This window comes from Linepithema humile, chromosome 4 (assembly GCF_040581485.1).
Source record: "Linepithema humile isolate Giens D197 chromosome 4, Lhum_UNIL_v1.0, whole genome shotgun sequence".
Classification (NCBI taxonomy): domain Eukaryota; kingdom Metazoa; phylum Arthropoda; class Insecta; order Hymenoptera; family Formicidae; genus Linepithema; species Linepithema humile.
The window spans coordinates 30,375,417-30,400,813 of NC_090131.1; the positions used below are offsets into that span (position 1 = coordinate 30,375,417).

At 37.2% G+C, this 25,397-nt stretch overlaps 1 protein-coding gene and 1 long non-coding RNA gene across 4 annotated transcripts in view; both read left to right on the forward strand.

The window, feature by feature from the left end:
* LOC105671082 (uncharacterized) overlaps window positions 1–25,397 on the forward strand; it is a 28,947-nt gene that overhangs the window by 810 nt on the left and 2,740 nt on the right. The window contains exons 1-8 of one of the 3 annotated variants that reach the window (XM_067352895.1): window positions 15,180–15,509; window positions 17,013–17,479; window positions 17,828–17,907; window positions 18,790–19,024; window positions 22,885–23,002; window positions 23,185–23,335; window positions 23,413–23,572; window positions 23,717–25,396. In XM_067352895.1, the coding sequence (XP_067208996.1) occupies window positions 17,150–17,479; window positions 17,828–17,907; window positions 18,790–19,024; window positions 22,885–23,002; window positions 23,185–23,335; window positions 23,413–23,572; window positions 23,717–25,207 (2,565 nt within the window). In that variant the 5' untranslated portion in view covers window positions 15,180–15,509; window positions 17,013–17,149 and the 3' untranslated portion in view covers window positions 25,208–25,396. Of the gene's footprint in view, window positions 1–15,179; window positions 15,510–17,012; window positions 17,480–17,827; window positions 17,908–18,789; window positions 19,025–22,884; window positions 23,003–23,184; window positions 23,336–23,412; window positions 23,573–23,716; window position 25,397 lie in introns of those variants that run through there. The other 2 variants (XM_067352896.1, XM_012364960.2) reach the window with 2 other exon arrangements.
* LOC136999282 (uncharacterized) lies at window positions 6–11,176 on the forward strand. The gene is made up of 2 exons (XR_010889659.1): window positions 6–7,512; window positions 7,922–11,176. It is a non-coding gene; the product is annotated as an uncharacterized lncRNA (long non-coding RNA).

Genomic DNA, 25,397 nt, shown 5'->3' on the forward strand with positions numbered 1-25,397 from the left:
TAAGGATCAATGTCACTAACACTCGAGTCGATGCGCAGTAGAGAGTCGGTTAACGTGGCGAAGAATCACCGCGAAAATACGAAGGCAAGACCTCGCGCAACACGAGAATATCGAAGGGAAAGAAATAAATGCTTAATTTCGTTAATTTACGCATCGTTGAGTCAGCGCGAGAGTGAAAGCGAATGCGTCTTGCAATAGTCTGTCATGGCAAGGACGTAACGTAACCTAATATAACATTCTCGTCTATGTAGTAACTTGACGTACGCAGATGTTACAACATGAAGCGTGATTATCAGGAATATTACATCCGCTTGCGAAAATCGGAGTAGCGTGTGCGATGTAAAGAACTCTTGTCCATAGAAACATCAAATATTTTTTCATAAATATTGCACATGGCAAAAATTCTATAAATTTCTTTTATATATATATATATTTTAATAGTCTTATCAATGACAATTTTTTATCTATATGGTCTACATAAGCAAAATATTTTCAATATTTAAGATATTTTCTTGTGACACACGATCAAACTTTTAAAAAACATAGACGTCCTCGTAATAGCAAAATAAGCGAGTATTTTTGTTTGGAGCGAACCGAACGTCGGAGCCAGGCAACTGTGCGCGCGATAAGCAAACGACGCGTCTCGCGCCGTCAGCTGATCCGAAAGCTACGTCACACAATGGCGTGGGTCATTGCACTCTTCGAGCTCCCTTGCTAAGAGGCACGTTTTGTTTACGCGTTGTCCGGCGGCGCTCACGGCAAAGACATGTACGCGCGTGCGACAATATGCGTGAACGTCCGTTCTGATCTCTTGTCGGCGGCGTGTGACTCACAACCGCACGCCGCATTTGACGATAAATTAGAACGAAACGGAGAAACGTCGATTTGAGATCTGGCACAAGGTAAACCATCATGACGATCGACAAATAAGGATTTATTCGCGGAATTTGCGGGTTTTTTTCGTACGATGTACAAAGTGCAAGTAAACACTGCAGATGATGTTAAAGAAATAAAAGAAAGGAAATAAACGTAATAATTCTCAATCTTTTACCAGATTTAGTGATAAAGCTGTGACAACTTTAAAATAGCTTTATAATCGTTATGATACATAACATAATAGAAAATTTATTATTCAGTATTTAAATATATATTTCTATTTTAATTTTTAATTGTGAAATAAGACAGAATAGAGAAAGGATAAAATATTTTTGAAAAGTTATACGAATTAATTTTACCACTATGAGTTTACTCGTTTGACATTAAATTTCAAGTTAAAAGTCAGAATAAAAGATAATGCAAAGTGAAGATGTAACACATGCAACACTTTTGATTCACACGTTTGAAATATTCTTCTAACTGAAGTATTTTCGAGTAAAGTATGAAAAGTGCTTCGTGAAAAGTGCATCCTGTTTATCAAATGCATCTCCGCTATTCCATGCTATAACTAGCGTGTGTATACATTTTCTTTAGTGCATATTTCATTACGTTTTATCTATATTTGTGTACGTTTTATGTGACTGTAAAAAATTTGAAAGCTTTTTTTGTTAGAATGTATGAAAGAGATCTTAAAAGCACAGGTACACGTTTGAGTAACAATTTCATTAAGTCATCTTAAATTAATTTTTGTTACTTATTTAATTTTCAATTTTCTCAATTAAAAGATTAAGCTTCAAAAGCTCATCATAGTCAACGAATATTTTTTCATTCTTTAAAATCCAAATCGGAGCTTTTGCTTCAAAATTATCTTTTATAAAATTCGATTTCGATAGCTTTGTGAAAATTAAGAATTTGTAAACAGAAACCATTTTCAGAAAGAGAAAGAGAGAGAGAGAGAAAGTTAAACCTCTCTCGACTTACTCTTCTGTGCATCAAATGAGCACATCTCGATTGGCATGGAAATAGCACTCGACATCGAATAAGTCTGTGTCTCTGAGCTACAATGGCCCACATTCGCCGTTACTTTTATATTTCCGTGCTCTTTCCACATCTCGTACTCCCGCAAATCCTTTCAGCAAGGAAGCTACTGGCGGAAGGAAATGAGTGCACTGAGAGAGAGAGAAAGAGAGATGCTTCTTGGTACACCGAGAAGAAACTTGGTCGCTCGTTGGATCGATGCCCGGTTGGCAACAGAAGGGTGGTACTTCGTCGGTGTACTTCGTCAGTGTACGAAGGGCGTTCATGTACGATACTATACAGGGTGTCTCGTCATCATTGTGTAAAAACTTTCTTTTTAATAAGATTGTTTTTTGTATACTTGGAACTAGTTTTATCTCTGCGGTAATTTATTATTTCTTTACTGAAAGAGGGCTTTATTTTTTGAATATATATTTTAAATCAAATAAAATTATATTAAGATAAGGTAAGATGGTTTTTATAGAAATGTTTTTTAAAGAAAGATGAATATGACAATTGAAGACCTTTAAATGGAGTCTATAATATACAAATCTGCTTTAGATATAATTTTATATTTAAATTGGATTTTGCAGACGACTGACTTTTTAATTCACTTTTATTTTGAATCTAACGATTATCTAGATATCAATTTTTTAAATTTATATTATATCTCCATTTTTTTGACAGAAAATCTATTTTTTCTAATTAATTTCAATTAAACTGCATTTTCACAGAGATTTATTCGAATTTTAAATGTCAAGCTTTAATGTCCAAAAAATTAAATTTATTTTATTTATTTTTAAAATATGTAGTTGAGCATTTAAAATTTTACATATGCAAGTTAAATAAGCATTTAAAAAGTAATTAAAATAAATACACACGAGAAACTTGCAATAAATAACAGAATGTTTGCTATAGAATTTTTGCTAATAAAGTAACGATTCTTGAAAATATTTTTCAATGACACGTTATGACACCCCGTATGTATGTATTTGCATCTCTCTTTCTCGGATGTACATCTACGGAAAAGCTCCTAACACCGGCGCGAATCAATATTCCGTATACCCTCGCATAGAAGATCGCGTTAACCTTTCTCGCCCTCACATAACCCCGTCACGGCGCCCCCGTCGTCTACTCGACCATCGCGTGGAGGACGGCGGGAACTTGTTTAGCTCTCCCTTCGACCCCGTCCTACCTCTCTCATCGAGTCTGCGAGAGCAAAATAACGAAGGGGCGCCGCGTATATTTACGTCGGGTGAAGCAAGATTCTTTAACATCGGCCTAAGTCGCAGAAATGTTATTTTTATTTGTAGGATTTGCACTCAACGCTAAAATTAGAAAGGAGCTTGATACGTCATGGCATCGTTCTACGGAGGAACATTTCGTCTATTTTTCGTGCAGATATTGTTTAGGCCAAAATTTAAACTATTCAAATTTTATTATTAACATTTTTCTATTTGTGCCACGCCGTAAACTACGAAACTTTATCAGATTTATATAATAATGACCATTGCAAGAGTTACAAGTACACGGAAACAAACGCACACACAATGTACAAGATAAATGAGACTATTATATCACTTAACTAAGTCGCATTATCATACATAAATTATGATTTTCAAGCGTAAACTTTACGCTCGCTCGCCGGACATCGTTGAACTCGTAACCTGCATTCTACATTTATTTTCACGTTGCATATCAGGAATAACGACCGCATTATTATCACACGCACTGTATCCGGTCGTGCGGCGATTGTTGAAGTCGCACGAATACGCAACCAGCGTAATACAGAAAACCATATCCATGTGCCTGTATGTCAGGAATCTGAAAAAATTCTACGGTCATAAAACTGATTAAATCTATTTTATTAGGAGAGCGATTTCACACACGTATGTATATACGCGCGCACGATGCGTTTTCGCAACGAAGAAAAATCCGCATGAAAAAGTCTTGGGTATGTAAAAAGTAACAATGTTGGAAAAAAAGAGAAAAATAATAGAGAGAGAGAGAGAAATTGGAAAAATAATTGCGTGCGCGCATGTGTGTGTCGATAATGTTTGACAACCGGTTCCGAGATTCTCAGAGTAGCCTCGTGACATCATTACCCTCATTAGAATAATTGAAAATGCCGCTCGTTAATTACGAGACACAAAAGTCCTCCGGTGTAATTTTTTATCACTGTCTCCGACGTCGAATCCGCAAACTCAGGCTTCCGTTCTGAAAATAAGAAGGAAATTTCAACAGGATTTTGTCGTCCTATTAATTATGATGATCTTTAGCTTCTCAGCATCCTGGGAACGGAAAAAGTTTGAACCTTTATTACGATCAATGCAATTCTTCGTATTTTCACGAAAGAAAAAGCAAATTAGAGAAATAGAAATCTAATTAAATCGTCGTATGCTAATTGTGAGTACTGTTTGTAACAAATAATATGGCAAGAGAAGAATGAAAATAAATTTTAGGAACAGAAGGAAGACTTCAATTTTAAAATGATTTACGGGTATTTGTTTACAAGAAGAATTGTGTTTATGACAAATTGGATTTGCAGAAAAAATAATGTACATTTCCATCGATGTACATATGCATGAATACGATGTATAAGCATGTGATATGCATTTCCTATCATTTTACCATTATTAATTTCCTTGAACATGCGGCTAGCGATCGATACATCGGAAGACTCGCGCATATTGATTGTTCCGTTACGCAAATTCGTAATTACACGTTCGTGCGGCCGATCTGTATCTACAAACGCTGGCTTACAACAATAAATAACGCTGAAGCAGTTTGCAATTTTACGTTAACGCTTCGCGGCGCACAGGCTATCATTAGCGATCGTAGATTAATATTAAAACTCACTTATAACGTACGGCAAATTTTATCGCTATTCACGTGGATTATGGATGCTATTATTTGCTAAAATTTCATCAGAATTAAGGATTTCCTTCGAGATTCCATTGAGACTTGCATTTTTGTTTCAATTCGAATGAAAAGATATATCGAGACGATTATTTTATTATTCAAGTAATTATCGTATATAATAGTCGTGTTGCAAAATTTCTTCTACATCGCATTGAGCGATTACGAAAAACAACGACATCATGCCGAGCTCATTGCACCCGTATCGTTATGGTATAATCTGCGGGGCTTGAATCGGCTGTCAGTCACGTTATCAAGAAGCGAGTCACGCGAGCGACTCCCTTCTGAAGTGACGCCATCGTAATGAGGAGGATATTGAACCTTGCACCACAAATAGTCGTCCGTGACGCAGCAACGTTCTCTCGCGATTATGAAAGCGGAATAGCCGAAGAGAGGAGAGCTTTTTTAGTGAGATTTGTTTTCTTGATTAAATAGGGATTTGTTCCTTAGGACGAGGGACGAGGTACAAATAATTCCAATAAAACGAGTAAAAAAGTAATTCCTCCACAAATGTCGCGAAAGACATGAACAATAGCGTCCCCTTAGCCTTCTTAAAGTTTTCATCTTTTCCCGGTTCCAAGGAGAAAAGTAGTTTCTGGAATTCTTTTTCGAGCCGCCTTTTCGGCGGATGCGCGAGACTCCTCGCCCAAGTCTTGCATGCCCCGTTGCTTCCTCGCCGTTGTGATTTATGCCCTTCCTCTCCTTCCCACCCTCGTATATAATTACGCCATTTTCTCGCGGGGCGAATCGTATTTCTTCGTCCCTGGAGACGCGCCAGCGAGTAAAAGTGCACGTCACAAGGGTACATCGTTGGGAGTATGAGAAAGACGGAGTGAGGACCGTCCGGCAAAAGAGAAAACGGGAGGAGGACGGCACGCACACAAGCAGGGAGGAGGTTTGCCAGGAAAGGGTGATGACCCTTTGGGCGTACCCCGAAACCCTACATCCTGATATCGGCGCAATGTTCTCCCTCACACGAATAGGCACACACAAACCGATTCTTTCTTCATATATCACGCTTTCTCTCCTTCGATTTCGTATTTGACTCTTTTCTTTTTCACTCGTTTCTTCAGCCTAGATATATCTTTCTCTCTCTCCCACTGCTCCTATATCTTTTTGTCTTTTTATCTCTTTTGCGAATGGGCGGTAGGTAGTACGAGCGCGTGGGCAGACGGGTAAAACAGAAAAAGGAGGATTCGCTCTCTCATGAGGATTCAAACGGCGCGGCGTACCGGAACGCCGAGCATTCAAGACCTTCGAGATATCCCTTTGGGATTTCCTTTCCTTAGCGAGAGAACGTATCACGAGCGTGACGAGACGAAGGCACGAGGAGATACAGTCTCTCCTTCGATATTTATCGATCAAGGTCGAACGTGCCCATGCGCTTTCATGTAAGAACCAATTCGTATTCATTCATTTTGATTGAGGTCAGTGTGCGCGTATAATAATCGTTTCTGTCTTTGTAGAACTGATTGTGAGTGTGCGAGTGTTCGTATATCGTACAATGAAACTGAGAGATCAGAAATACAGAAATATTTAACCAAGATATGTGAAATGCCCGATAATGTTTCAAAATTCATAGATGATTTTAGCTTTGATTGTAATTTTGCTTCTGCGAAGTGAGCTTTAGCGAATTTTTAACACATAAATTTTTGCAGTGAAATTGAATTAATGTTACATTAAAGAAAAGACTTTATTTCAAATTAAATACGGAATAATAATGACTCTCGATTAATAAATCAAGCGATTAATGTACCGACGATTGATATGCACACATGCGGTTCAGCTGCATAGACGGCTTTGTACAACTTTCCGTTGCGTTGCGAATCGTTAAACGTTCGTTCACCACGTGGCCGGTCCGGTTTAAAGTGTCGGGCAAATGCGTGCCAGCGTGGGAGGTCCGCGATCCTGCGGCATCGAAGTTTATACGTTCTTTTATTAGCACGGATTTTCCAACGCTTCACGCCGCGTCGCGCGCATGCATGTGTGTATGCGTAAATTTTTGTATATTGTACCAAAATATCACAAAAGAAATGTAACGAGACTAAAAAAATCTAATCGCAAATGCCGATGAAAGAAATATAACCACCCCTCTAAAAAGTCCGAGATTCTTGCATGTTTGAAATTTTTAATTATTCTTAAGTAAAAAAAATGCCGAATATGTTTAAAATGATAAACGATATGATCGGCTTGAGAATTATTATGTAACTGTCCACTTTATCGCATATCTATATTTTTATACATAAATTTTCGAAACTTGCCGCTTTTTTTCGAATAATATTTTTTTTTAACGTGGTATCATTATATCAGGCACGAAAGTATATCATTATCTTATAAATATTTATACACTCTCGCGCAAGCAGAAATTGTTTTCTTTCATATTGGTATTTCCTTCGTGTTTCTTCTTCTTTCTACTCGTCGACGCCCGGTCGACGCATTGGGAAAGACGATGCGTCGACGTCGGCGTCGATGTCTTCGCGTCAGCGGCGCTCGGTCGTTTAAATATAAATCTAAGCGCAGAAGTGGCCGGCTTCCAGTTGGAGCGTCGCGACTCTCGTGGAACATACACGCAAGACAAAAAGCTCCCAAAAGAAGAGTGCAAGGAGTTCGTTCGTGCGTGTGTCAAAAGCGCACGCGTTTTCTAGACTCGAGTCAGTTTCGCTCGACGCCATCCACGATGCCTCGTGCAACGAGTTGCCGGTAAACGCAATACGATCATCACGAAATTCCAACACCAATCGAATCGCCAAGCTATATCTGACTACAGTTTGTTTTTACACACCGCATGAATTTCATCTCGAGAGTCGAACTTTGAGATTGAAAATAGAACAATACTTGTACATAATTTGAAGAAATGGCTAAATTGGGGGTTGTAACTAGGATTTTACAACATCAACGATAATGTCTGAATAAACCAGGTTACGAAAATATCGTCAAACTTTTATCTCTGTGCTCCAATTTCTAGATTTAAAATAGTACAATGCCGTTCTAGATTACGTCGAGAAATTGCCAAGCTTGGCAGCGCAAACGAGATACACTGTTTAAATCGACAAGCTAACAATCTTATTTCCGATTTGACGTTTTAAAATAAGATCAATTTTCACTTTAGATTATCTCGTGGAATTCAAGGAAATACAAGAACGTTTTTTACCACGACAAGGTTGCGAGCACCGTTAAATAGAAGAATCTACATGTGCTGATGATAGTGTGTTGGTGGTATAAATCGTAACGGCTGTCTCTCTTAAATTACCCGTTGGATTCTCGCGAATGTTCGATCGACGCGGCAACGGCGCGATTAATCATCGTCATAATTCGAGTGCTGCGTCCGAGAGAAAGGCCGACGATGCCTCTGACGAGGGAATCAACGCTGCCGTCGACGCCAGAATGTCGTACCCTTGATCCCGGCACGTCGCCTCGACGAACGCTTTAGTGCCTATTCAGACTTGAATGGAAGATTTATTAACTCGCGTCGTATCGTAAGCGATCAAACGTACGATTTACATAGAGAAGTGTGACGAGGTGTTGTATGCCGAATGTTTAAGAAGCGGAAATTAAAGGAACCGACCGAAAGAATGTCCACCACTTAGATTCAACTTCTTAATCTTTGATCCGGTAGCGGGAATTTAACGGGGATTGTCGTATCGCTATTGGCGACATGTCGTCCAGAGTCAAACAAGAGATTCGCATAACAATCTTTTTCAACGACGGCACCGTGGTGATTTACATCTGATCAGACGACGCGAATAAAATCGAATTGGATTCGAGCGACGACGATCGGTGTCAGCGAGAGCTCGCGAAAATTCCGAAGAGCAAGACGTCGATAAGGAAAAGAAAGAAGAAATTCAATCGGCAGGGCCAAGAGAAAAGAAGGGGAAAAGGCGAAGGGAAGACGAGCGCTTCTCTTTGAATCGTCGCTTAGAAAACGTTAGTCGAATCACTTAGACGGTCATTGCACCGCAGGCGAGGCTGGCCGCTTCAACGTTACGATAAAGGAACCGATCGGGCGTGCACAGGATCAACCAACCACGAAGCAGCTGCTTGACCGCGAATAAAAAGCACAGTAGCGATCTAGCGCCGAGAGAAAGTGAACTCTATCGCGTGCGAAAGTGTGCCTGAAGGATACACTCTCCTGTGGATCTCCGTGCGAGGACAAAGACTGAAATCGAAAGGTTTCGTTTCTTGCGATCGTATCGGATATCACGTTTCGCTATTATAAATTGAACTATAGAAAGTTTCAGCTTCGGCAGTCATTTATCACATACATAATAATGTAGAGTTATTTAATATAAATATTATTTCTTGATATTTAATAATGAGACACAGAATATTCAAAATACGTTTAAATCACTCGTATTCTTTTGATTGTTATTAAAAATAGTGGTATAACATACCGATGCGCCGAGTATTTATACGATAAATAAATCCTATCTTTGGCTAATGTAGATAATTATATTGTTATGTTAAGTTATGTCAGGTAGAATGTTATGTTAAGTTTGTGCGAAACGTCGCTGAATTAGCAGGAACCAGTTGAAATAAAACAGCGAGAATATTCCATACGCTTAGAATTAATCGCGGCGTATTCGAGATAAATCAGCGAACTATAAAAATCGATAAGAGAACGATGATAAGAAAGAGATAGGTCGACCTCTTTCAGCGTCATTCAGATGTTACTAGATTCAGCCACTTTGCTAGATGAGATCTGTACTTTCTAATCTAACAAATACATCGTATTTGCGCGCGCTACCTCTTGCTAATAGGCGATCAGCTGGCGAACGGTTCAAACGGTTGCAATTGAGGCCATCGCTGTGCACATCGCTTCTGCACTGCAAAGAAGTACTTCTATGACGCTTCTGTCTCAATTCTTTGTTTCGTTCTAAAAGTACGTCGCTTTTAAATCACATTCAAATCATTATTTTCTTCCTCTCTCTTTCTTGCGTTTCCAAGTAAGAATACCGCGCTGATTTGATTGCCACGACGTGCTTTTTGAAAAGATTTTGCTGAATGTACTGAACTTTGCTGAATTTTGTTGAACATGACGTGCTTTTTGCCACCTAAACGAGCCACACCTGTGCTCGTTCCGGCGATGGTACATTATTCGCGCAATTTTCACGCACCGATTTTTAAACGAGTAACCATTGTTAACACAGTATCTGTGGTTTTTCTACCCTTGCCTCTGAAAATTACGTCCAAGTCATAAGAATGATCTCTCTAGAAAACGCAAAAGTTCCTAATTTTAAATATACTTATTATAATGTTTGTAGAATTTCAACGAGAAATTTATTTCAGATAAGAAAATATTCATGATTTTTTATTTTTATTGTTAAAAATTATATTCAAATCTAACATAAAAAAATAAAAGTTTATAATGTTAAATACAGTTCTTACATTCAATACAATGAATCGTAAGATCTCAAAATTATATAACGTCATGTATATGTTATCGATTTCGAACATTTTTATATGATGATAAATTAATTGTCCGCAGTATTCCGTATATTAAATTTGTCTATTTTTGCCATAGTATTATTTATTAAGCAAACGATACAATATATTCAGGTTATTTTATTTAAAAATTCACGCACAAATAATTATTACACCAATATAATATCTGCAACGAATATCTCTTTCTCATGTAACAAGTAATGATTTTATGCACCAAAAACATTGCAAACCCGTATTTTAATGAATGCAAATAAATATCAGATTAATATTCTGTGAACATAAAACAAGCATCTTTACGATCGACAGTAAAATATTCGTAATAATGTAAAAGATAATGTTATTTTCAAAATAAAAATATAGCAATATATCACAAACTATTTACTTTTGATATGTATTTATATTTAATACAGTAATAAATATAAAATAATTAATAAGGAGAGGTTTTTTAAGTAGTACTTTTAATTTGTAATAGAGAAAGAGGGTTGATTATAAAGAATTAGAAATATGATTAATTTTCGCCAAAATTATTATATTTCTAATTCATAAAAAGTTACTTCTTTATCATTGCAGTGAAATCACTAAAACCACTACAACTATTGCTCATACTTCAAGAATAGCCTTCGACTAAGAAACAAGGAAATGGATACTTGTTCCTTTTTTTCTTTGCAGACTATCGTGTGGCGTTTCAAGGTTGATGAGTTAGCGGTATAATGGGATGTGGCATCTATCTCGTGATTCACTGCAATTCCGAGTAGACTTTGTAACTTTGGAACAAATTCAAAAAGTCTCAACATCAGAAATTCTGACTTTCACGTCCATGAGCATTCTTTTCGAGATTAGTATCATAAATTATCAACATGTAGAAAGTGTAAAACGGGCAACAAAAATTGTATTATTTCATTAAAATTTTATTTCCTAATTATTATTTAAAATCAGTAATTTACCAACAAACCTTTTAATTATCGTCATCCTAACTTCACTTATCAGCTTCAATCAAATTTATCGGAGTAACAGAATGCATTAAAAAAATTACGCGTCTTGATATTTGATATTTGAGTAACAGAAACAACACTACCAAAGAATAATTCGCATTTTAATGTAAATTTATTTTGATTAAAAATAATTTAAAAAATAATCTGATCTGATATTGATATATTCATGAAATTTTTATTTTTTTGCTTTTATATAAAGCTTTTATAATTACATATGTTGTTGAATATTTAATGAATTATTAAAAATAGTCTTAATGTGGTATTATTTTTAATGTATCTCTTAATTGCAAAGAAATATCCTTGTGAATCATTGTCATATTCGTTATTAGATTAGGTTGATGCTCTTCGTCCTTGTCCCGAAATAACTGCACACGCCCTTGTTGCTGCAATTTTGTTTGCTGCTCGTCTCTATCAGTGCCCACGAATGAACCACTTCTATAGCAGTCATGCACACGTGCATCTGTATAAAGCAATCAATAATGCGTGACAAAGTGATTGATACAGAGTAAATCGAAAAATATACGCAATAGCAAATGCTAACAAACATGTGTACATAATGAAATTTATTAATTAATATTTTAATTACGAGAAGCTACACAAGAAATACTAAGAGTCATATCGGTAATTAAAGATATCTACAATCCTTTATATAAATTTTATGTACATCGAAATTGACACTAGCGCATTAATCATTTCTTGAAACAACTTTTTTGCCACAAAAAGTTCAATACTCTAAGTTTATTTTACGTAAAATAGCAAACTGCACAATAACCCGTTAGAGAGAGAGAGAGAGAGAGAGCGGCACACAATGATGAAAATAAATATAAAACGAAATATAAAACAATAACCATTCTCCGTTAGATGATTACCATCATTGCATTTACAGTTTACAACCTTGCATGTGTCTCTTGCAGGATATTTCCGTATTTGCAAGCCATGCGTTGTTCGCTACTAAAATGAAAAAATAGAATTCTTTTCAATGGATACGTAAAAAGAATTAAAACAGTCAACATTTGAGTTTATTTTAACAGATCTAAACATTGTGATCATCTTCTGTAATAAAAAATTTAAGTATTTTAACACAGTACACTTTTATTCTTAACTGTGTCGGGCGTAATCGGATTTCCGCGGAACTTTCTTACCGCGTTGAAGATTATGACGGAATTCAAGTTATGCGTAAATGGACGACAATGATCTTGACCTGAAGATACATACGAATGACCTCATGCTCGCGACCGAGGCCATGTATATGCGTATGCTACTGCGATAAAGAGGGGAAAGTTGCACATCATTAATAAACATGAAAGCGCGTTAACTATCATACAAGATCGTAATTGAGTTCGTTGCTTTATGTAATAAACTGGAATCGTGCTCCTAATTTCGATTTTACAAGTGATTTAAGAACATAGTGCAAAATATTGAATATACACTGCCGTTGCATTTGGAAAGAATATAATTTATATCATAATTCCAAGTTTGGAATGTGTCAAAATCCGGTCTTTGTGTTTTTCGTTTTTAATAATAGATTATTTAATTGAATCAAGAGCTACTTCTCTCTTCACGAACATTATTCCTGAAAAAGGTTAGAGAAAAGTGTAATAAAAATTTTGACATAAGTCTCGAGCAAACTCACTGGAGCAGAAATGCACGACCGGAAGAAGTGAACATATAACAGTAGAATAGGGACAAAAAAGTGGCGTAAAAGTTACAAAATCCTGTTTTACGAGATATCAGGTCGATAGATAATCTTATGGCGGTGTCGGATAATGGGTGGACATTCAATTTCGTAAATGGCCGCGGCGGAATCGCGACGGTCGTAAATCGTTGGTGTCTTATCGCGCAATTGCCAGTCGGCTACCTCCTTCGTTTCGATACGCCATAGAATCGAAAGCCTCGACTCGTGTGTCGGTTCGTCCACCGGAACCGGAAGCGACCGGGCGTGGATAACGCACCGTAAGCGATCACGCGTTTGCCGCGAGTAGCGCGGACTGCGCATTAGGGACACTCTGTTATGCAATCCGCGACAGAGAGCGACATTGGTAACAATCGTCGAATTACCTGCCTGCGACTGCAGACGATCGTTCGCAGTTTCGTGCGGTCGCAGTTCAAGCGAAGGCTTTGTTCAATTTCGCAATGTCGTACTCGTGTTGCAAACGTCGAACGGTATTGTACGTGAAACAATCCAATCGATCGAACGAATTATAGAAACATCGTCAGTGCATTGTGTTAGTAACATTTACCTCGGTATTTTAATTATTAAAAAAAAAAACAAGTTGTGCAGAATAATAAGAGTAGCAGTTTAATGCGACATCTATGCTTTACATTTATCCAAAATACACACAATTACACCGTTTGGTGCTGCAATTATCATAAACGTAATATTTTTCAATAAATTAAAATGCTAAAAAATATTGATTTAAATGTTGATTTATTAAATGTATTGAATTTCGGAGGGAGTTTGTGACAGTGAAATTTAGATATGCGCAATGTAAAGCGCACTTTCTCGTCGTACTTAACACAGAAAATCGAACTTGAATTCTTTTCTATCCCTCTCGATCCACCGATAATTGACGCTAGCGTGTTAATTTAATTCACTCAATTGACATGACAAAGTGCCGTTAATGCTGCCATTGTGTTTAATCACACAAAGAAATTTTTGCTGCGGTAAAATTTAAATCGTAGAAGAATTGGAACATCATTTTTCGAAACTTTAGCACGATAAAACTTAATTAACTACAAAATAATGTATGATATTAGCTCCTAAAGTTATAAACACGCAAGTTATAATTATTACGTATTATATTCGTTGTTTAATTTAACTCTTTAGAGACTTTAAAGGCCTCTCGAGTGCTATTCAAACTTCTGAGAGAGTGTACATTTGCATACGTCGAATTCAAGAGAAACAGTGTTTGCATTATGTTTCCCATGTGAATTGTTATTCTGTATGTTTGAATCACGTGTTGTCCATTAGTAATATTGATATTATTCGATCGTCTTTGTGATCATGATTTTATTTTGATAAAGCGACAATTTTGCCGAGATCAAGCTGGCGTGTAAAATTTGCGCTCGACTCTAAATACAAATTCGAACAATGCATCGTTGAAGAAATTAAGCGATTGTAGTTCTTATTCTGATAAAGCTTAACCGATATCTAGGTTGTCGCATATAATTAACTTGTCGCTCTGGCACGTACGGAGATGACCCACTCGCGGGAAAACGGTCATGCACTCTAAATACATCGGTCACAAGTCGCTTTTAGCTCCTTGTCCAGAAAGCATTTTGGAAGCAGTTTCGAACATTTATGACCTACTGTTAAAATGTCCCGTACTTTGTACTTTCTTTGATCTACAGCCACTCTTTGGCCCATTTGGAGTTGAACAGAAATAATTCTTCTCAATAGTTTAAATAAATTCCTAAATTCCAGTGGAATTTTCGAGTTGCAATTTGATAAAAAATTTTAGTCATTAAACTGTGAAACTTTCTGTGGACAATTAAATTTTATTTTTTGTTTACTTTTAATCTATAATTAATGTGTATTAAAACGATTAGGAAATTAGATAATATCGAATTAAATTTTCTCAGACTAAACCGATTGTAAATTATTCAAAAAATTTATAAATAACAGAAAATACGTACGGATGCTCTAAATTCTCTCTCGAAAATAACATTCCTTAATCTTCTCGATATAAAGCTAGAATGTATTCAGATATATAATTTATGTAAACAGTTTTGACCTGATCGAAGATTCACAACACGACATGTCAATAAGTTTACGGAAGTGACTCAAGCCATGAACACAAATCAACTGAATCGCCGGGCGAGAAAGTCGCGGTTACTATCTTCCAAACTGGCATCGTGTCAGCTTAAAAGCACGTGTGTGATAGCGGCTTAAGACTCGAAAATAGAGTCTCTGCAGCAGTCAGAGCGTTTCTCGCTGTCGTCGTCGCCGTCGTTGACGATGCCTGAACGAACGCGGCTACGCGTTTAGTCTCTAACTGGAACCTTTCGCGAGAAGAACGACTCGTGCGGCGCATTAACTGAGGAGTTCGAGTTGAAATATTAAAATATACACAAGGAAATCATTTTGGGGAAAAGCGAGAACACGCGGGGAAGATGGTGACGGAGCAGGAAACGACACGTCAGAAATCATCACGACGAGAGAACTGACGATGCGTTGTCTTCTACGCAACAGGAACGAAACGGGCAATAACGAGAGTTTAAGGAGAAAACACGGATGAATCTGACGAACAAATCGGTTGAATTGTAAGAAAGAAACATTGATTAACATTACAAAGCATTGTTCTTGCAAATCTTAGTGAGATAAACTATTGGAGAATTTTACTGTGTAAAGTCGAGACATTAAGAAAAAAGAATTAATGCGTATTATTTGAATAGCGGATTCTATTTAAGAAAGTCTTTTAATCTTTCGATATATATAAATAATCAGAGTTTATAAACATTCTCGATTAAAAAACAAATTGTTTAGAATTGTTTAGAATGCACAATAATATTTTAAAGAAGTACCATGGAAATATTGAAAATTAGCACGACTTTTAATGGCATCTTAAGACTTTGTGGTTTTTAGTAATTTACTACTATATATAAAATTTATTCGTTATATATAATACAAGTGCACAACGGCAATAAGCAAGGAGTGCATGCACGATGCTTGAAAAGAAAAGTGTAGAGATTTCTACGTATTTGTATTGTGGATTATCTAATCTCTCGTCTTAAGAAGATACGAAATGAATCGACATAACTCTGGTTCAATTAGAGCTCCATAATAAATTTCTTGCATAATCCCTTAAATGAGGTCGCAACAATTGAGGTCGTTGCAAGTATTGATCGACGAATAACTGTGCTTCAATCGAAAACACTGCTCCGGAATCCCGAATTCGATAGCTGTTCCGCGATTCCATCGAAAACCGTAAATCACTCGATCGGACTTAAATGATCCATGCGAATACGACGTGTACATCCTACATTGTAGCCTTTTATGAGAATGAACAATTGATGCAATAATGTAGATAGAAACCACTTTTTAAAAAACGCGTCAGCATTAGTGAAATATTTCGACTTAATAAATTTAAAAATAAAAAATTTATTTTTAATAAATTTTAATAAAGTTTTTTTAATTTTAATAAATAGGGAGAAGAACCTACTCATAATCAGATAGTGCCGCTCCTAACGCTCGGCAGCGCTGGCCCTAGCGGCTGCGGCGCGCGCGGTAAGGAGAGGAAAGGAAGCGTATACCGCGGAAATCGGCTGAAATGTTCTATTAATTCCGAGCACTGTCCTACAAGATAGCATTTCTTAAATTTTGTTGATACAGTCACATTATTTTGCACATTAATTTAATTCTTTTGTTAAAATAATGTATAAGCATAAAAGTGACGTGTGGAAATAATATAAATGTATTACATTGCAGAATTGTAGATTTTAATAAACCGCGAATCTAAATATTTTAATAAGATTTTGAAAACCTACAATCAACTTAAATACAAATTTCTCATGATTTTGTCTTCTTAATATCTACTTTTATTGCAGAATTATGTTATATTTATATATCTATCTGTTCGCTGTACACGTTCACTAAATTCTTAACGAACCCGACAGTCGGTGTCATTAAAAAGACTTAAAGTAACACATCGCCTTCGCCTAACCGACTCTTTCAATCATTAAGCCCTCTCTCTTTTCAACTGCGCTCGCAATTACACTAACACACATCAATGATGTCCATTAAATAATTTCTGTTTTGTGTTGCAGCTGGACTCGTCGCGCTGCTTCGCGACAATTGTCGCAGGATCTCCGGAAAAATTCAAGATTTCGCGAGCACAAAGACGTTCTCCTCGCGCAACGCGCGAGAGAAAGAGAGACAGAGAGAAATAAATAAATATTACGCGATGGAAACGAAGAGAGACCGACAATCGACAATTGATATATTCGATAAAGAGCCGCAATCGGATGAATTGCCGATCACGGTGATACACAGAGCGGGAATCGGTGAACTTTTAGTGAGACAAGCGATGGCCTGGTGTCATTATTGGTTGCGAACGTTTCCCATAAAAATGACACTGAACAATATTGGATTGTTGACAGTACTTCTGGCGATAGTTTCGCCTCGATCTCTCATTTACAGACTCGTTTATCCAATTTTCAGATTGGTCTTCGGCACTCTCTATCCAGCGTACGCTTCTTACAAAGCAGTGCGCACGAAAAATGTCAAGGAATACGTAAGTAAAATGCACCAATAACTGACGATAATAAGCAATTTTGCGATTTTAAATCGAAATATCTTGAGAATGTTTAATTAAAAGTAAGGCTTTGAAATTTTACGTAATAATCTCCGATTATCCCTTAAAATGTGTACAATATAAAATGTACAATAATATACATTAAAATTTCGTATCTTATATTAAATGCGCTTTATATACTAAATTATGAAATAATTCACATCAATTATAGTATCCCCGGAAACACATTGTTCGCCAGCTTTCTATTTTACATATCGTAAAAGGATAAAATCAGAAATACATCTGTCTGCTACCTCTTGCATTGTTCCGGATTTATTTTGATTTCAGGTCAAATGGATGATGTACTGGATCGTATTTGCACTGTTCACATGCGCAGAGACATTCACCGACATCTTCTTTAGTTTTTGGTGAGAAATAGCAGTTGTAAAAATTTATTTGCTACATTATTTCATCATAATAAAAATTAAATCATGTGTTTTGTGCGATTTATCCAAGTAGGACGAAATTGCGCAAAATTATTATTGCATCGATACATATCTGTTCATTAAAGCTTCACCTATCTATTTATTAATAATCGAGATTGCGTCAATTTGAGAGCGGTCGTGTGTACATAATATAATGCATCGGATATTGGGATGAACTTTGCAGTCACGAGGGCAAACAAGGGGCCAATAAACCAGCTGTAGACCGCGCGGTCTGAAAACCGCTCTCTCGCCGCGAGGAATTTCGAAAGTCTAATTTCGGACGAGATAGATATTGGCTTACATGCACTTCTGAGGATTCTGCTTGTGCGCCTCCCTTTCCGTTCTCTCTGTTTCTACGTCGTTCTTTCCTATTCTCTCTCTCTCTTTCCTACTCATCGTCGGTGAGCATCGTGCCAGGCCTCCCTTCATACTCGGATTACAACCAAGAAGGAAACGAATCTCGCGTATTTTTGGCGTCGAAATGCCCTCCTGATATCTTCACAGTATTTGCCTTTTCTCCACGCCGCTCTCACTTTCACGCTTGTAATAAATTTTTTGCGGTTCAAATTGAAACAAATAGATTAAAGGTACGATTTAATGCACTGGACGTGATGATTTTGTTTAGAAATCTACAGACCGTCATTGCCAAACAGGATAAATTAAAAAAATTTGTTTCTTCTAATTGAATATTTTTATGCTCATAATATTTTTATACGCAATTATTATTTGTTGTAGTAAGATTATAATTTACAAGGTTAATATCGGGGAGAACGCGACTGCGCCAGTATGTGCGTTATTTTACACGCATCAACGTTTGTTACGTAGGTTTCCGTTTTACTATGAGATTAAAATCATCTTGGTCCTGTGGCTGCTGAGCCCAGCTACTAAGGGCTCCAGCATTCTTTATCGGCGCTTCGTGCATCCCGCACTAATCCGCCGCGAAGCCGACATTGACGAAACCCTGGCACGCGTAACCGAGCAGGGTTACACAGCGGTGTTGCATCTCGGCACCAAGGGCGTAAATTATGCCACCACAGTTCTCATGCAGACCGCCATCAAGGTAAGGCCCCATGTGGCCCGAATGTTGAAAGAAATATATCGTACAAGGTGTCCCGGAACTATTGTTTTTCTATATAAAAATTTCTCCATCGATATCGAGTCAATTTTTAAAGAAATTTGCAAATGATAGCTAAACAATAGTTCGGAACACCTTGTAAATGCAAAAGAAGCCGGTAGCTTTTAAGGAAGAATTCCGTTTTGCAAATTTTTACAATTTGTTTTTACAATTTAAACGTGTAAACTCTTTTTATAGCTGAAAATAATTGATATATAATTATATACTTCGTAAAATTCTATTTTCCGGTAAAACCTGCCGGTATCCAGGAATGTGTATTGTTTAATCTCATACTCATACTACCAGATTGAACTCTTGCTTTCATTAATCACACATAAAATTCTATCTACCCGCCTTTATTTGTTACCCACTAATGATTTTACGTGTTTTTGATTTTTTCTGTTTTCGTTCTGTCCTATTCGCGTCCCCGCACGCCATCGTCCTTTCACCGTTGCGCCGCCATCGTACCGCCTAATCAAAAAAATAAAAAATGGTCATCGCCACCCGCAAAACCACGCACGGCAAACACCGAGCACGTAACTGTCGTCCGACCATCACCTTTAACCGCTGTCGTTGCTTAAGAAATCTACCTACACCGATCCGTCGTCGATCGCACGACAAAACTCTGCCACTGACCCGTAACAACAACAATCGCCGCAAACACGCCAACTTGTTGATTTGTGAATAAAACGCAAAACAAAAAAAAATATAATAAAATAAAAATCAATTCAAAAAAAACGGGATGTAAAATCGGCGTCACATAACAGAATCTCCCGCTCGTACTCCCGAACACGACGAGTGCACTCCCCGACCGCCAATCAGACCCGGCGATTTCTAGCTTAGCCAACCCCAGAACGGTGACGCGGTTAAACAACCAGGACAACGTGGACTGTCCGGACGACAGCACAATCTACAATCAGCGTATTAGGTCCGACGACCTCGTGATGGACGACACATACTCGACTTTTTACTGGCAGTACAACGATGATTCAGCGGATGGCGACAAGGAGATGACAGAAGAACTGCCCACGACGAACGAATGCGACCCGCTGGACGAACAGGAGATTTTTTTCCCTCCAGTGCCCGACGAAACCGATTTTAAGGTGCCCGAGAAGAAAACTCCGCGGAAAACGCGATCTAGGAAGTCCAAGAAGGAACAGACTAGCGAGGCCACTAGACAGCAGAAGACTCGAGCCTGCAAGACTCGAGCCTCAAAGAATTATGATGTGGATTTTAGCGATGACGCCGAAATCAACTAGAAGGACCGATAGTTTCTTAAACGGTGATAAAATAAATGATTGCAAAAGCGGCTTGAAAAGCAGACCGATGGATTGAAATGTCAGAGATGATCATCGATTTTATCGAAGATGAGAGACGATTTGTATATCTGTATTATCATAAATGATAGTAAGACTTCTTTTTTACACGTGAGAGAAAAACAGCTTTGAGGATCGATGACAGAATTTTTCGCACATTGTACACTCAGTTTGATGTGTTAACTTTTTTTTATATACAATCTACTACGAGTTTTTTTTTTTTTGCGTATACAATCTACTACGAGGTTTTTTGCGAATTTGCGAAGCAGAATTTACTGTCGCAAATTTTGCGAGAAAATTTCATTAATAGTATGAATCAACTCTCTTTTATAGACTACTTTTATAAGTATAAAAATTACACTATGTGTGATTAACTACGGACAATACATATTAAGGACGAAAAAGTTGTTCGATATATTGATAAATAAGGAACATCAAAAACGTAACTTTATTTAGTCTCATGCTTGTTTTTCGAAAAACATGAAAATTATAACGCTTTAATCAAATGAGTATGGCGCAAAACTTTTAATTACATGTTTTCAACCAAGTCGTTGCCATTCACTTGTGTGCCTTATTAAATTTTGTACTTTTCCACGTGAACTTTGTTCGACTTTAGGAAATATAAGAATTACGCACCTTACTGTGTCTTAATTAAAATATAAGGTGTGATCGATTAATCGCAACGGTATATTTTTGTGTAATGTTGCGCAGTTCACATTAATGTTAACAATAATGCCAATAATTATTAAAATGTATGATAACACAAGCTTAAGGAGCACAATCAAAGATCACTGAAGAAATAAAAAGCCATATCATTAAAAAAAATCTGAAAATATTGATTGCAGATTCTATGTAATTAATATCTTGTGTTTTATTTATCGTATGTATGTCGTTTCATCTCTCGCATTTCTTTAATGAACAAATTTAGTAATACAATTAGAATAATTAATCATCATTTAAATTGCACGCTGTTTAGTGCCAACTTTAATAGATTTTTTGTTTTTATTTTTACCATATTTTATTTGGATTGTTATATCAAAAAAGAAAACGGATCTCTAATTTGAGTTATGCTAATCTGACTTATGCTTTTGATGCTTAAACGCAAATAGAAACTTTATTTCTGCACACGCGCAAATCGAAATGATTAATGTGATCAATCAAACTCTTAGAGGTCTTCTGGAAGGTAGAACCTAAAACTCAGAAAAAGAGAAATACTTTAACATGAGAATTGGCCAATATACGATAATGTACGATGAGATGAACGATTATACGTTAAATAATCGTCATTGTCGTTGGCGTAGTCAGTGTAGTTGTTCGTGTGTTTATGTATTTATCATTTTATTGCGCATTTCACCTACAAAGTTACCGATAAACATGAATCTGTGTTAGGTTGCGCGTGCTTGCGCGATACGCACGCACGTGGAAAAACATAGCAATAAAGCTTATCCTCTCGCGTCGGAAAATGAATGATGAATAGTCTTGTCGGTTCGAAATAGATCGGCACCTTTAAAAATGTTTCACCGCAATGTAACTTCCTTACGAAGATGCATAAGCTGAAAAAGACGCGTCTGCGAACATATTTTTGCGTAGATATATGAAAGTTGGATTGCTTTTACATATATTATGTTACAATTAAAGTTTATATAATCGTGCAATCAAGTATTATAACCGTTACAATGTAACGGGCGCTTTAATTGTAGCAGGTGTAATGTAGATATATATTTTAGTTCTGTGAACTAATCAATATGAGAGAAGCATACGGGTCAATTTTTGCCTTTGCGATAACAAAGACAATTTCTGGCCGTGCTTCTTATTGTGAATTATTGCTGTGATTTCTCTACGCGCGAGCTTTTAGAGTGACAAATTATCTTAGCAAGTAAGATTTTTGTATCCGATTCCAAAGACTTTTGATTATTATGAGTTTTTTTTTTCAAATAAAAATGTTACTTGGATGACCTATCGATCCTCTGTTTTATCATTCCTCTCCGGAATTGTTTCCTATTATATTCCTAAGGTTTATACAAGATATTAATTCTCTCAGCAGCAGCGCATCTTTTCTAAAAATATTATTTAATATTATATAATACAAATTAATAAAACTAATCGCTTAAGACGCGCTATACTCATGCACCTACACTTATTACCACCGATCGCTGCGTTCTTCTGGATAGCGCATGTTTTAACAGAAAAGTACGTACATACACGAGCGTCTGGAAAAAGCAAGAAATTGCCTTCGGATTATCGTAATCCGGCGTTTATACAGGCGTAAGGGGAGTTTGCCTTCGTGAGCGGTGACGACAGATAACACATTAACATCCTTTTGGTTGGTAAGATTTTTCTTTCGTTTTCGTTTTATTTAATTTCTCGATTACTTGATTTTTTCGCAACGGGTCGTAACGTTACGGCCTACGTGACATACATGCGCGACATAACGCCGATCGCACTGTCTAAAAAAATGAGAATCACTTCATGATTAACTTCCTTTTCCAGGGTGGCGGTGGGCTGGTGCAACAATTGAGGAAAAGTTATAGTCTCAGTGATCTAACCGGCGAGAAGGAGGATGAAAATAGAAACACACCCGATGCGCGTGACGAGGCAGATATGGGAGGTAGCTGATTCTTAGCAACATGCTAATTCAATTGAGATGTTGCGCGTTTTCTAAAAGAATAAATGCAAACATTATTGAGCGTAATACACGCAACAATTTGCAGACATTTTCCGTCCTCTTTTTACAAATAATGATAAATCCTTGATTTTTTTTTTTTTTTCATTGATAATAATTCCTTGTAGAACCTCGTCGAAGAGAGCACGCCGGCAGAAGAGGCTATAGTCCTCGCAGGACCCAGTCCAGCAGTAACGCGTCTCGAGTAGAGATGTATTTTTCGGAAGTGGATGTCGACGTTCGACAACCAAGGCCTAGGGAACCCATAGCTAGTTTAACGTATGTAATTCTCACGTTGAACGTTGACGTATCCGCGTGTAAATCTCGATAATAATGAATATCTTTATCGCTCATAGAAATATAAGGTCTTCAGACGACATATCTAGCGGTTACAGCAGCGGCGAAGCGCTGCAGACTCAGCGCACGACCACTCAGGGTGATTCCTTAGTAAGAACATCGAGCGTTGGTGCGAGAACACGCGTGAAGCCTCGTTCCACCACGAAGAAGACACCAGAAGTAAGTCCCGACAGAGTAGCGCACCTTAGAGATTAAGAATTAAATATACACGGAGATTATTGTCCCAAAAAGAATCGCACATTGTTCTTCGACACACGTTCGTTAACTCAGTTAATGATATATATTTTTTTATGGTCTTTGAAGGACAGGGACGAGGATTTCAACCGCATCGATCTTCCATGTCCCGAAAATATTTCCCTTCCCTCGTCCTTAAATATCCTTACTCCCGAACAAGCTGTTGAGCTTTTGCTGTTATTTTCACAAAGTAATAAATTGAATCATTCGACAATTGAACCTATAACGATTTGTGCCGATAGCAATAAAATTGCGAGCGAAAGTCAATCTGCGACGAAAATGGAAGACACTGAATCGTCGTCGACAGAGTCTAGCGGCGAATTCGTTGACACAGATGTGGCACAAATAGACGTAAAAACAATGCAAACTGTAGAGATTAAAAATATATCGTCGGAAAATGTGTTCATACCTACAGTAACGAAAAGCACAGACAAAATAAACATCGATACATCGATCAAAGAATCTGATTTGCAATGTAACGAGTCTAATAAGCAAATTCAAAGTGTTGAGCCAAATGAAATCGATGACGAATCGAGAAATAATCAGACGGATTTTTCCGCTTCCCAAGAACCCGATGTCAATGTTGATCTCGAACGAATAACTGGCGAAATTTGTCAACAAAAGTTCGATGAGCTAAAACAATTATTGGACGATGCGCATAAAGCTATGACAAGCATCGTATCTTCTCAGGAAAAATTGAGTACGGTACCGGAAGCGAGTGTACTGGAAACAAAAGCTAACGATTCGTCAATCGCCTGCCCTCGCGATGCTACACCTGAGCATCCTACTACGCCAGGTTCATCGAGTTACAATCTTGACGGCGATAGTCGTGCAGGAAAGTATCATAAGAAACCCGCTCCGAAAGCACCAATAAACAATGAAGCGTCAATGAATAATGAGGACATTAACGAAAGTGAATCTGAAAATGCTTTGAAGGCCACTTTAGTCATTAAAACTGGAACCTTAAGAACGGTTCCAAACGCGGATACTACTAAAGACATTTTCTTGGCGCATACGCCGAATTCGACGAAGAAAAAGAAGAAGTCTAACAGATTACGCGCTAAGGAGAGTTTTTCGAAATTATTAACGATCCCGAAGAGCATTTTTCACAGTGCTTTCCACAAGGAGCAAAATGAGACTTCCCCTAAGGAAGAAGATTCCAGTTCCTCGTTTTCCGAGACCAGCGGATCTCCATCAAGATCGAGTAGCATCGGATCCCAGACGTTTGCTGATGCCTCCGCAAAATTATCAACTTCAAAACAGGAAATGGACGTGGAGGAGATTCCACTGAGACTGGAGTGTAATGACAATATCAAAAATCCAAATAAAGGTAGTATTTATCCTTCTGATGCAAAACTGAAGACTGAAATCGTCTCTTCGAATGAAGCCAAAACAAATGTTTATAAAATTGAAAATATTGAAGTGGCAGACGATGCAAAGAATGTGAAAAATTTCGAAAAGGGCGAAAAGAATGTTGAAAATAAATGTGACTTGGAAATTCGTGAGATGTCACAAACGTCACCTCGTGGTGGCAGAAAAGAAATTATTACCGATATTTAAAAGCTACATTTCTAAACAGAGAATCATTTTCTTTGCGTTAAAATTGCATATGTTTGCTTATACCTTTGAAATATAAGAAGGGCTTGTTCCTTTTTTATCCCATTTCTATCCATTTCATTCCATTTCTTCATAAATATTTTATCCTTATTGGAAATCCGGACAGAAGAGATGGACTGATCCATTCAGATCG